The sequence below is a fragment of the Myripristis murdjan genome, chromosome 12 (assembly GCF_902150065.1).
Source record: "Myripristis murdjan chromosome 12, fMyrMur1.1, whole genome shotgun sequence".
Lineage (NCBI taxonomy): Eukaryota > Metazoa > Chordata > Actinopteri > Holocentriformes > Holocentridae > Myripristis > Myripristis murdjan.
In genome coordinates, this window is record NC_043991.1 from 9,674,325 (window position 1) to 9,688,259 (window position 13,935).

The 13,935-nt window shown below is 40.9% G+C and overlaps 1 protein-coding gene across 1 annotated transcript in view; it reads left to right on the forward strand.

The window, feature by feature from the left end:
* The first annotated feature begins 2,249 nt into the window (after positions 1-2,249).
* Positions 2,250-13,935, forward strand: part of lrrtm4l1 (leucine rich repeat transmembrane neuronal 4 like 1) — a 43,416-nt gene continuing 31,730 nt past the window's right edge. Inside the window, exons 1-2 of the mRNA XM_030065822.1 lie at positions 2,250-2,376; positions 2,865-4,510. Of these exons, the coding sequence (XP_029921682.1) occupies positions 2,250-2,376; positions 2,865-4,510 (1,773 nt within the window). The remainder of the gene's footprint in view (positions 2,377-2,864; positions 4,511-13,935) is intronic.

Genomic DNA, 13,935 nt, shown 5'->3' on the forward strand with positions numbered 1-13,935 from the left:
TTCTTTTGATAGATTTTCATGTAAATCCACTCATGTAGGATGACTCACAATCCAACATGTTTTAGTATTATATGATTTTGTGCACCCATACTAGTAGATGAATTTGAGTGTTGATCATTTGTTGTTCATGTGGTATTGAATCCTGTCCTAAGCCTCTGTTCAAACATGTATAGGCACATGAGCAGTCTTTTAGGAAATTCCTGCTATATTACATAAACAACTAGAAACAAGTTGATACAAGTAAAAGAGCATATGAGGTTGGTGTCCATACATTACCTCCTTTACTATCTATGAGGGCATTTCTAGTTGGTAGTAGGAATTTGATCATCTACATCTACTGATTTGTTGACAGTGACCTCCTCAGTTGCTCTCTTGGTGGTAATGACCACTGACCACTTTTTTTTTTTTTTTTTTTTTTTTTACTTATCTATGTTATCACATGCATGCTACTGTTCATTCATTGGTAATGACCACTGGTCATTACCTTGACCACATTGAAAAGGGACTCAAGATCCTTGGAATTTGTCATATGTTAGTCCAACATACCATCAGTGAAAGAAAAAAATGTATCTTTTCTGCCTCTATGTTCACTACCAGGCTATCAGCTCTAGTGCTAAGGAATTACAAGCAAAGGAAACCCATCACCACCATTTATCCACCAGCTAGTACCTACAGGGGAAATTGGTAGATAAATATTTAAACAGTTTTCTCCCAACACCAGTCAGGAAAACACCTAAAAATTTCCTCATGAATAAGCACCTTTAAAAAAATAAGCAAATAAATAAGGAATAAAATCCACTGGTTTTAGGTTTCCTTAATAACCAGAACGTTGTGTATGTTCTTAGTCTACAATTTACTCAATTGCTTTACTCTTTTGTTATCACATCACCCAATTGTATCTCCTGTCTACAACAATAATCCTCTCAGAACTGTGGGACAGACAGTGTATGACCTGACGGCTAAAATGATGAAAGAGCGAGACCCATAAATTGTCTAGATTGAAATGAAAATGTGGCAGCAGCTGACAGTGATTCAGAGGCTGGATCAAGGAAATAATTCTCACACTGAGGAGTTAAAGTCTGCAGGGACTGGTGGATTGGGAAACACTGGATTTGATTAAATATTATTGATTCCATGCCATGGATGCAGCAAAGTGAACTGCCGGACAGGGAGCAAATGGGGTAAAGTGGGATTAGGGATTAAGAGATGACTGATTATGGCATTCTGGATGACTCAGGATAGGAGTCATACAAGGAACCTGTCAATGTGGAAGATTTGAATAGCAAAGGAAAGAATCTCTGATTGTCCTGCAAGCTAACTACAGGGACCTGGCAACCTGGACTAGAGTGAGCAGAAAACTGGAAACTGCTGTGAGACAGGGACTTTATTTTTCTGGATATTTAGTGGTGGAATCTGGAAATTCTGGATGTAGTTCAAGGGAGGGACCTGAGATTTCTGGGAGTAGGGTGAAGGAGGTACCTGACATTGTAAACTGGTTGGAAGAATGTGCAAACTCCAAAATAGTGGAACATGGGGGATCTGGCTTCTCTCAGGAAAAGGAGGAGAAGAACCTTAGCATCTCTGCAGGAGAGAAATCAACATGATTCTTATTTGGAAGTGGAAAAGGGGGCATGATCTCTCTTTGAAAAAGTGAAAAATGCTTTTGACTTTCTGTGGACAACAGAGAGCTCAGGTCTTGCAAGTGGTGGCAAATCTTGAATATAAGGGTCAGTTATTTTCAGAGTTGAAAGTGAGGGCCATGTGCTCTCCACAAGAAGACAATGACGATCCTCGACTGTGGCTTGGTTGCTTTACAGTTAAGGTCTCTCAAATAAAAGAGTTAAGTACCTTCTTTATTGAGATGCTTGATGATGATTATGTGATGAATATGAATATTCTTGTAGATAGCCACATCTGATTAGGGGTAAGTGAACAATCTTTTGCTTTAATCAGCCTTGTTACCCACAATTGCATTAAAAAGGAATTTCCAGGTGTGGAAGCAAAGTACAGATTGCAAGTCTTGTTTCAGAATATTTTAAAAATGATAGCCACCATTACAGGGGCCACAATATCACTCTGGGGCTTTTATAATTTGTCTCACTGCACCAATTCAAATATAATTTTCAACAAACCTCAGAGTTGTGTGGCACCATATTGACTTTGCTATTGGAAATCTCCCCAAAAATATTGCCCAGTCTGTGCACATCATTCAAGCCCCCTGATGATAAGGGGATTGGAAGAGCTCGTATATGAAATGGGAGTCATGGGGAAGTTATGAAGCTAAGTTCCCCAAAGATATCAGCAGTAAGAAGAGGTGTGGATGGACAGATGTTATCACTGCTGTGAAGATGATTGAGGTGGTGAATTCTGTAGTGGGTATAGAGGGGAGGAGAGACTAAGTGGAAGTGTGATCAGTTGTGTCAAGATGGAGCATACATGTGTTCTTTTAACACGACAGTGTCTTATCTGTCTGTTCAACCTCGTTTTCAGATTCAGCAAGCTCTCATCATATCCTCTTTGTAATATCCCTTTGTACTATCCTTTGTTAACATACCTTTTTTCAGACATCTTCAGTTAGTTTGCCATTCATCTGGTTTAAGCTCCTCAGTGCTTCTTATAACCATTTGGCTACAAACACCAAATTATTTCTCGCCAAGCAAATCTGCTCCACTAGCTGTGAACCATTTTTGCTTGAAAGAGGAGACTAGATTTCCTTCTTGTCCATTGTTAACTTTCACAAATAAGGCAAATAAGTACTAAAACATGTAATCGCAGTTTTCTGAATTGGTGTTCATAGTAGTAATTTAATTTCTCTCTTTTCTCTCCCTATCTGTGTCTGTCTGTATTCCCTTCTCTTTCTATAGGTCCATTGATGTGTGATGGACGGCTGGCACACCTCCTCTTCCCTCTGCTCATCCTCTTGCAGGCTCCCCTGTTGTTCAGTTTTGGTGAGCGCACATGTCCCAATAACTGCCGCTGTGAGGGGAAGATTGTCCACTGTGAGTCAGCTGGCTTTTTAGATGTCCCAGAGAACATCTCAGTGGGCTGCCAAGGTCTCTCACTGCGCTACAACGATCTGCACACCCTACTTCCTTATCAGTTTGCTCATCTCAACCAGCTCCTCTGGATTTACCTGGATCACAATCAGATCTCTTCTCTGGACAGCCGGGCGTTCCAGGGGGTTCGCAGGCTGAAAGAGCTAATCCTCAGTTCCAACAAGATCACATCTCTGCACAATGCAACATTCCATGGTATTCCCAACCTTCGCAGTCTGGACTTGTCATACAACAAATTGGAGGTGCTGCAGCCAGGTCAGTTTCATGGCCTACGAAAGCTGCAAAACCTACACCTACGCTCCAATGGCCTCACCAACATCCCAATTCGAGCATTCCTTGAGTGCCGAAGTTTGGAGTTTCTGGATCTGGGCTATAATCGAATCAAGGCTCTAACCCGTACCACCTTCTTAGGACTACAGAGGCTGATGGAGCTACATCTGGAGCACAACCAGTTCTCAAGGATCAACTTTTTTCTGTTTCCACGTTTAGCTAACCTGAGGTCTCTCTATTTGCAGTGGAACCGCATCCGGGTTGTCAACCAGGGCCTCCCGTGGACTTGGTACACTTTGCAAAAGTTGGATCTGTCTGGAAATGAAATCCAGACCCTGGACCCAGCTGTGTTTCACTGCCTGCCCAACCTTCAGATCCTCAACCTTGAATCCAACAAGCTGTCCAATGTGTCTCAGGAGGCTGTGTCAGCCTGGATTTCACTGACCTCCATCAGCCTGGCTGGGAACATGTGGGACTGTGGAACTGGAATATGCCCACTTGTGGCCTGGTTGAGGAATTTTCGGGGCAGCAAAGACACCACTATGATCTGCAGCAGCCCAAAGCGTCTTCAGGGAGAGAAAATTATGGAAGCTACAAGGAATCATGGTATTTGTGAGGAGACTGATTACTTTCAGACTGAAACAGCCTCACCGATGCCAGAGCTCTATTCTGAAGCTACCCCTGACCTAACGTTTGCTACTACTAGCGACTCTCCACCCCTGCTACCAACCACCACCCTTGGTCGTGTCCCACCATCCAGACCAAAACCCATTCCTCATCCTACATTCCCAGGCCGTGTTAGTAAGAACCCTAGAGACTCTGCTCCCCACACTCGGCCCAGTCTTAACAGTTGGTTTATCACGCCACCTCCAGAGCTGGAGCACATGTCTCTGCACAAAGTGGTGGTGGGCAGCGTTGCACTCTTCTTCACCATGTCTCTTATCCTGACCATTATCTATGTGTTGTGGCGGCGCTACCCAGATGCAGCCAGGTTGCTGCACCAGCGATCCATGGTGGGGCGCAAGCGTCGCAAAAAGAGTCCAGAGCCAGAGCAGAACCTGAGCTCCCAGCTACAAGAGTATTACATGAGCTACAACCCTGCAGCCACACCAGATGCATTGGAGGTGCTAGGCAATGGCACTGGTTCCTGCACTTGCACAATCTCTGGCTCCAGGGAGTGTGAGGTATGACCCATCGCATCAGGCTAAAAATAAAAACTCAGATCAAAACACAAAGGCTCAAGAGAGAGGTAAATCCTTTATCAACCATGCACTGTAGAAAAGCCTTTTGAATCACAGTTAAGCTCCCTTGTCTCTTGGTTCATGACGTATTTTGACTTAAAATTAGTTTGTGGAAGTTTCCAATTATTCATTTACTTACTCTTAAATTAAACTTCAGTGCTACTGTACAGTAGAAATTACTGTCAAAACCAGGGGCAGCGGTCCATAGCTTTGGTTCAGAGGACTACATTAGGACACTGACACATCACTGAATTTCCTGTGTTCTGCAGTTAATTGATTTTGGTTAGATTTTCTCATTCAGTTTCCAAGAGTAATTATTTTCCTCTCTTAGTTTTGTGTCATACCATGTATCTATTTATTTGCATAATTATTATAGTAAATTCCCTTTTTTTCAAAGCAAGATTTTTATATATGCTCTTGATGGTAAGCCTATTTGTGCCTGAGGAATTGCACAGTGCACATGCTTACCACAAGCATCCTGTCATCACAGCAACATCACACAATTCACAAATGCTTTGAGGTTATTGGCTGCCGGTGACGTGTGTATGTGTGTGTGTGTGTGTGTGTGTGTGTGTGTGTGTGTGTGTGCGTGCGTGCGTGTGTGCATGCGTGCGCACTTTGTGCATCTGCATGTAGGTATAAGTCACATAAGTGATGTATCTTACGGAGCTTTTCATTTTCAGTGGAAAAAGTTATTTTGTCACTAATTCAAAAGCATCTATTCTGCCAACTCAGGAAGAACTCCCTTCAGGCTGCTGTAGGACACCACAATGTCATTCTGTGCAAAAATCACAGCATGAGTTGATGAAGTACAACAGTATTGATCAGCCAGAATTGGATGGCGCATAACAGAGTGAGAGGAATTGCTCGTGAGGCCTTTAAACCACTAAAAAATGTGGCATTTATTAACATTCTCATCATCTGCAAGCCCTAACACTCATTATAGTGTGCTATGGTTAGTTAGCTTTACTATCTACGTGATCCTTGTGTATGCATGTACACTGTGACTGGCCTTCTGCCTTTCAGTGTTAATTTGAGGCTTTTTGTAACAGTTGCTCAGTTGTTTGGGGAGATTTATGGTAATCTGTACAGAGGCAAGGCAATATGGGTAATCCCAAAGCTTATGATATGGCTTAAATGTGGATCCCTCTTCTGTGATAAGGGCATATTTATATTCCAGGGTAATTACAATCACCTGCCTGAGAACTCAGAATTGCAGGTTGTCTTCGTTTGATCTCAAGAAGCATGCTTTTTGCACAAATACACCCTTTTAAATCAATGGATGCACAGCTACGTGATATCACAGAAAACTATTTGTTTTGAAAGGTGTGTGTGTGTGCGTGTGTATGTGTGTGTGTGTGTGTGTGTGTGTGTGTGTGTGTGTGTGTGTATGTGTGTGTTGTAAACTGTGTTGTGGTAACGTGTTTTGAAAGCTTAACTGGAGGGAAGTAGAGATCAGAGGAAGCCCAAACTATGAATGTGCAAATGTTTGGTCTTTATAATAAGCTAGGTAGTTAATTGAAATATTCTGTTTGTTGACAGAAGTAATGACATTCCCAAAAGCACTGAGAAAAAATTGCAGTGGAACAAGAAATGTGTGTGGTTTAATTTTTAATTTTTTGTCATTTGTCATCTAACCAGTTCGCTCAAATTTTAACCAATGCTTTTATTTTTGACATAGTGCAGTTCCCCAAAATCATAAGTATGACTAGTTTTCATAAAGGAGATTGAGCTGAGCAAAATTAAAAAGGGAAAAAAGTGAGAAATCAGGGGGAGGAAAACCCCTTCCAGGCCAGATTGGGGTGCAGTGGGTGCCGCATGGACAATTATTAGCACTAATTTCTAATCAAGCTTTAATCAAATGCATTCAAATTAGTTTGATGAATCAAATCCAAACAAAGCAGATCAAAAGCGGAAAGACTCATCAAGTCATCATCATAACAGGTAACCTGAAAGTACCAGGATGGATATAGGTTCATATATGGAATATGTTGTCTCTTCAGAATGAGTCACTGCTGCAAAATGATCATTTGGCAGATTATTTTGTAGTTAGTCCCCTCTATAGCATTCATAATTAGAAATGGAGCAGCAGCCCCAGCTCTTACATATTGCACTGCACTGCACTGTAAAACTGTAAAAAATTGTCCTCATGCTGCTTCTGCGTTCATTGGTGGCCATTTTTTTAATCATTAATTCATCAGGCCTGTTGTTAAAAAGGAAATGTAACAGTCACAGAAAAGCTTCCTTATTAATTATTAATAAGCCCTAACATTTGTAGCAATGGTGGAATCAGTGTGATTGTGGTGCAGTATGTTTATGAGTAATGCGCAAAGCACTCTAGAAAACAACAGCAGACACAAGTGAGGAGGAATATTGTGATATCATATTTGTTTCTTGCCCTCCATGATACACCAGCATTATGTGCTAATTACACGGCTGCCCCGTTGGTTTCAATAATCACCTGTGCATAAGGCGGCCACCAGCATGACCCCGGAAAGCAGGATACCAATGTGCGACTGGCAGAATGGGCAACCAGCAGGGCTGCAGCTAGCATTTATGTAGCTTTTATCATAGCTCTCATAATAGTTTGGCTGCTGAATATACACACACTACATTAGACGGATTAGTCGAGTCAGAAGTGATGAAGAAGAAATGAAAAGAGGGTTCATGGTTAAAACATTTGAATTGGCTATGAAATCATTTTTATTTATGTCAGTGAAGTCAAGGGACCATTACTAAAATGTGAAAGAGAAGAAGAGCCTGCAGCTTTCTAGATTGTTCATCTTGCTTGCCTATGTTTTATCAACTGAATGAGTAGCTAAATCTGGATTGAACTGATTTAAATTGACTTGTATTTAAATATTTATCCATTCCAGTATTATCAATGACATTGATGATTGCTGTAATATTACTTGAATCAGCACACCATTATTTTGGCAATGTGAGCAAAGCAGATTTGAACTGGAGGGAGAGAGAGAGGGCGAGACAGTGACACTGGTTAGTGACAGACTTCTCTTTGCAGAGATAAGCAACAGGTGGTGATGACTGACAGCTTGGCTTTATCTGAGATCATCTCACTGTTTTGTTTCTGTGGATTAGCCAGCCAAAAAAACAAAAAAAACAAGCTGAAGTAAAACAAGGACATCCAAAAAGTTTCTGTACAACTTTCCCATAATCACTTATCAGAGGCAAATATGACAACTAAGCTGCCAGTGCATCTCACACATTGATTGCTGTAAGATCAGGTTTGGAACCATGTGTAGGCTTGCTGCTGGATGTATTTATTAAAATCATGGAAACCAATGAAATATGAGATAATTTGTATTCAATGTATTGTATGTTTTAGCAAATAATGCACAGGGATACAATACACAGGCAATAGTTTTTGGCTTGGTCTTTGGCTTCTCTCCTCATGAAGGGACAGCAGTTGAGCCATAGAAAACAACCGCTCCACATAGCCTGAGCTGCTGAAGTTAATTAACTGGATTTATACAAGGGCTTCCAAAAACATAAGATACTCTCATCCCAGTTTGGCCCCGAAACACTCTGCCTAAACACCAACCCTCACATTTGCGTGTTTGTGCAAGCCATTGCCATATTATAGGTTGTGCCGTTACCAAGTGAGGCAGATGAACTGCAGGCAAGTTAGTCCTCTGCCCCCCACCCCCTCCTCCAAATTGAGGAAATTAATGTGCCTGCTTAAAAGCAGGAGATGCCCCAGCAGGCTTTACAATACCAAAATGAACTACAGTGGGGAGCATGGCAGAGGTGGAGCCAATTCCCTATAAATGTAATCATATTATCTCCAAATTAACTGGCTACAGTTCAAAGTACTGTAGGTTAAGATTTAATTACAAAACATAATGAATTGAAAAAAAGAAAAAAAGATTATAATTAAATATATAGAATATATTATATATGTTTATTAATTACTCATTATTCATGCATGCTCCTCAATCTCTGTATGCACCACAGGACTATTATGTAAATGGTTTATGGGCAGTATTGCATCGCTCAAATAAAAATAACATATGCGGCAACTCTGGCAACAGCTGGCTGGTGATGTGCTATGTCAACAGGAAGCGATGACAAAGGGAAGTGCATCCCAGAGCTGGTGCCACTACTCATACCCCTTCCAGCCTCGGTTCCTCGCCCTGTGAGTGGCCTTCCTCATACATCACTAACACTTTGAACTGAGTGTCACTCAAAACTCAGGGGCAGTGTTTAGGGAGAGAATTAGGATGGGGGACGGTCGAGAAAGTAGGTCAGTCATTCCTCTGTACTGTTTTTTTTTTTTTTTTTTTCCTGCCACTCAAAGCATAGAGAGATGAGCAGACAGAATATGCTCTGTGATTTGTCAACCGAAGGCCTTTCGTGAAGTTGGCCAGTCCTGATTGAGATTTATCAGTTGACTGTAAATTTTGCTTCAAAAAACGATGACCCATCATCTACCAGCACCAACTCGCCATTTTAAGTAATCGCTTGCTCAATATCTTTCCCTTGTAATGCTGCTATTTCACATACATAGTATAGTCAGTATACACAATGCACAACTATAGCAAGTACATGTTTGCTCGACATGATTGCTTTTGATACACTGATTCAGCAAGATGCTGGAAAAGTTACAAAAGGATCTTGGTTCAAGCTGACTCAGTGGTGTCATGAACTTCCTGTGGGTTTTTCAGAAGCATATTAATATGTGAAACATCTCATTCCACCTCATCAGAACAGGCTGTCCTCCGGTAAGTGACCCCATAGGTTGTTTGTACAGCAGCTTATTATAGTTGTGTGGTTATACTTTAATTACCTTATTAAAGTTAAGCGACCTCTAGCAGACTAGGGTAGAGCAGAGTAGGGAGTAACAATGTCTGCGTTGGTGGGTTGAAAGGTTCGTAGGTCAACGATCAACACGTCGTTCACTCAGCTGACCCTGGTTCAAATCCAAGCGGTAGCAGTGTTCATTTCTAATTAACTAATGCTAGATAGCTAATGTTCATTAATATTACTGTGAACATTAGCATTTACATTAGCTTTAACATTTCATAACCTTGAGCCTGACCTTTTCATAAACTTAACCATCACGGCAAATGTTAGACCCTCTTGTAGATCACATGTGCGACTAATTCAGGAAACACCCCTGTTGGTCGTATTAGAGCATTGGAATAAGCAAACCTGTATGGGTGCATGGATTGAAGGACTTGCTGCATCTAAATATGTTCTGTTAGGTTGAGTTAAAGTCATTTCCATGTTTCTGGACCTATCTTGAGATTATGGCATATTATTCTGCTAGAAGTATCTATTTGCAAAAGAGAGACACATTGTCAGCAACAGTGTTAAGGCATGCTACAGTGCTGAAACGATGCTCGCCTGGTGCTTAAGAGCCTAACATGTGCCAACAAAACAACCCCCATGCCATTACAGCAACATCACGAGCCTGTACTGTTAGCAAAAGGCACAATGTGTATTCATGCTGCTCATGCCAAAATCTGAACCTTCCTCAGCACGTCGCAGCAGAAACCAGGATTTGTCCAACCAGGCGACATTGTTTCATTTCATTTGCAATTTCAATTGTCCAGTTATTGATTGTAGTTTCGTCTCGGTGTTCTTAGAAGCATGAGTGGAACCCAGCCGGGGCTTATGCTGCTGTTTCCCATCCACTTGTGGGTTTGATGAGTTGGATGATGTTCCTCTACACACCACATTTGTACTGGCTACCGACTGAGCTGCTATTTTCATTCTTGTGCCCTGCCTTATACTGTTGCTAGAGTGAGCCTTGCTCCCCTGAACTCACTCATCCACAAGGTGTTTTGCCCTCAGGACTGCAGCTGAGTGGATGCTTTTTTGATGCTTGCTACCAGGTGGCAAACCTTGCTCTCCCTGAAGGTGTGCTAGTTTCGCCTGCAGCTCATGTTTGGGTCCAAGTTGAGGGGTCCATTTGGGAGAGTGTATGCATGAAATTTATCAGCTTCTTGTTCACTGTGATGGCTCACCGTTACTGACTGAGAGGACTGTTGTTTTTATGCTGTCTGGAATTTGATGGGAGTGAATGAAGCCTAGAGATTTTGCTTAACTGACTTAAAATCATCTTTCATGGTGGTACATGCTTGTAAAAACAGATTTAATATCGCTGTGAGGATAAAACAAAAAAAAGCTAACAAAAACAGTCTCGTCACACTGGAATTAATGGAAAACCGCATTAATGGGAAATACTCATAATTTTGACAATAGAGTCTCCTAGAAATTTAATTCCCATACAACTAAACGGCATCTTTAATTATGTTCAGGGGAAACATATTTTATCATGGATTACATTTGTTTCTGATATATCTTTGTTTCTGACTTTCACTGTGTGCCAGTGTCCACTTGGCCAAGGTTAGATTTAGACATTGTACAAATCTGGAACTGCATTTCGAATATGCCAGAATTCATGCATGAGTTATCAGGACTCTGGCAGTGGCAGCTACAAAACTGTGGCTGCTTTGTTAGATCTGCATCTGGCCCGACTTCTCCTCTGGACTGCACTGAGTTACAAATAACACAATCATGGCATTTTGAATCGCTCTCTACTAACACCATAAATATTTTCTGTAACAATTCTCCTTGACACGTTGTCTCCCTCTCCATAACTGTAATCCAAATCTTATCATCTCAAATGCGATCCTCTCATCTTCAAACCACTGAAAGGTGTCTGCAGTAGTTTGGGATTTTTTTTTCAGCACTGTTGCTCATTTCAGGCATTTAATAATTGAGAAGCTGGTGTCAGCCTGGTTTAGTTTGATGAAAGCGCCATCTTGCCGGCCGGCACAGCTGGCTGTTCCTTTCATTATGGCTCTGTGCAGCGCCAGCAGTCCCAGTGGATGGCAATGCTGAAGAACAACAGCCACCACAACATATTTTCCCTGCTGTGGCTGGTATTCAGTAAGGTATTGTCAAGGCCAGGAAGGAATGTTGTGATGTTGAATCTTAGCAATGTAACCACGAAAAACAGTCCCTTGCGTCTATATGTTGCCTCTTCCAGTCATGTCCTCAAATTTTGGGGCTAAAAACCCCCAACGTTAAATGTAAAATGCAGTTTTGCTTAAGAATGGTGAGTAAATTCAACAGAATATTGACAATATACGTATGTTGCAAGGGGAATATTACAATTCTGCCTTCATTTTCATTATGTGTAGCTTGTGAAAAATACTTAGTCGTCCTGTGCTGTTGTGGTTGTGTTGTCGACTTTGGTTGAGGCCCCCTGTTGCTTGTGTTGTTCTTTAATATGTCTGCTACTGTGTTTTCATTTCTAGTTTCACAATATTGGTCTTAATAATTTGCCCACTGGGATGACCCCTATTGCACACCTGTCTGGCCAGAAACATGTCCCCCTCTCTCTGTGGTCCCTCAAAATGTCCTCCCTTTTTCCCCTTTTTATTTCATGGGTTTGAAGGGGCGTTTTTTCTTGCCTGCTATGTGGTTTAAGTCAGGGGTTGTCATCCTATTTTGTTTAAACTTATAGGCCTGCAAAGCCCTTTAAGACTGTAAACTCTGTAAATAATCCTGAACTTGAATGGTTAGAGCAGGCTTGCATAGCCAGTATAGCATATAGAAAATGACATCTTACCCCATGGCTTCTCTATGAACAAGGCACATTTTGAACCCTCTAATGATGTACGGTACAGTTCCCATCCATCATTTAGTTTGGGGGGTATGTGGCCTGAGGAAGCACATGGATGTGATAAAATGGGATACAAAAAAAAAGAAAACCTCATTAGTTTAAGGAGAATTTACACCCACCAATAGCTGTTTTAACAGATGTCTTTTACTCATGCAGTGCATGCTAATGCTCTGATAGCAAAAATAGGACTGAAGTGAGATTTTGCCTTGTGAGCTAAAAATTACAGGAGGAGAGAATATGCTGTGCCAAATCCAAAACTGAAATGTGTAATCTGGAAAATAAATAAATAAAATCCTACTATTTTATGCACCCAAAGACTATAAAAATAGTGCAGAATTCAAAACAGTTGGATTAAGGAAATCTGGTGAATGCAGAACAAGGTTGTATTCACTGTGGTATTGCTTATCTTTTTCTTGATGTGACAGAACTGAGAAATGCCTACACTGGAATAGCAGGTCACTAAATTAGCAGATAATTCATTGAAAACAATCAGAATTGTCTGATAATGTGTATAGGTTGAAATTAAAAAGCTACCACCCACGCTAAACACTGTTACTGTAGCCATCAACACTGTCACCAGAGACCACCAACATGCAAAACTTGAAAATAACGATATGACATTCGCGGTCAGCACTGAGGGCAGTGAGGTGAGAGGATTAAAATCATAATATCATGTGGAAATTGTTCCTATCTTAACCTAGAGTTATAACCCCTTTCTTCAGATCCGTTATTCAAGGACCAATAAAGGGTCAACAATAGATGCCAAATCAGAATCAGAATCAGAAATACTTTATGTATTTCTAATTAAGTAGAAGTGGTCTACATCATGTGAAAGCTGGGAACCTGAAGATTAATTTGAGATGTAGCTCAACACTGTGTCCAGTTATTACAGTCTTAAATCCGTAATAAATACAATAAATGTTTTGTAGGTGCCTGTTTATTTATTTATCTAGAGTGTGTGAGCATTAGAACATTATGACAGGAGTATATGACAGCCGCTCCCATGCTCAGTTATGTCATAAGTTGTTGCAGCGGTTTTGGGGTTTATAGCAGATACACAGATTACACAGATTTGGTCCAAACATGGTACAAACCATGTTTGACCCTCAAGAATGAATAAAAAATAGTCCTTTCAGAATCCTTCATTTCAGACACCAAGACCTTGAGGAACTCCACAGAAAAATGTTTGCTTTGATTTTGTGTCAAAAACTTTGGACAATTGGAGATTTCTGTAGGAACTGCATTTTTCACTGATGGGATGGCAAGCTTTTTGTTCTGGAATTCCCTCAACAACTCCATCTTATTGACAAAATACCTTGAAAAAACAGACATCATCTGAATGTCCTCAGTCTCTAGTTTGTGGCTGTAAAGCTTCATGAAGTTGTAATTATCCTAGAAGTCACAATAGGTCATTTTATACAGGGACAACGACCTTGAAAAATTGCCTCACTTCAGTGAAATGGTTACTTTTACTGTGGAGGTTAACATCGTATGTTAAAAGCATTCAAAGGTGGTAAAAAGAGGAGCCATGTCTTTTCAAATTATATCTCGGTTATGAAATAATTAAGACCGAGTTTCAGTGGTAAAGCGTTGTAAGTGGTACACGAATGAATTCTTGACACAGATTCCTCATTCAACTTACAAATGCAGTTTGCGGCAAACTGAACTAATACAGATGCGAAATAAGTTCATGGAGTCCATACAGTGTATT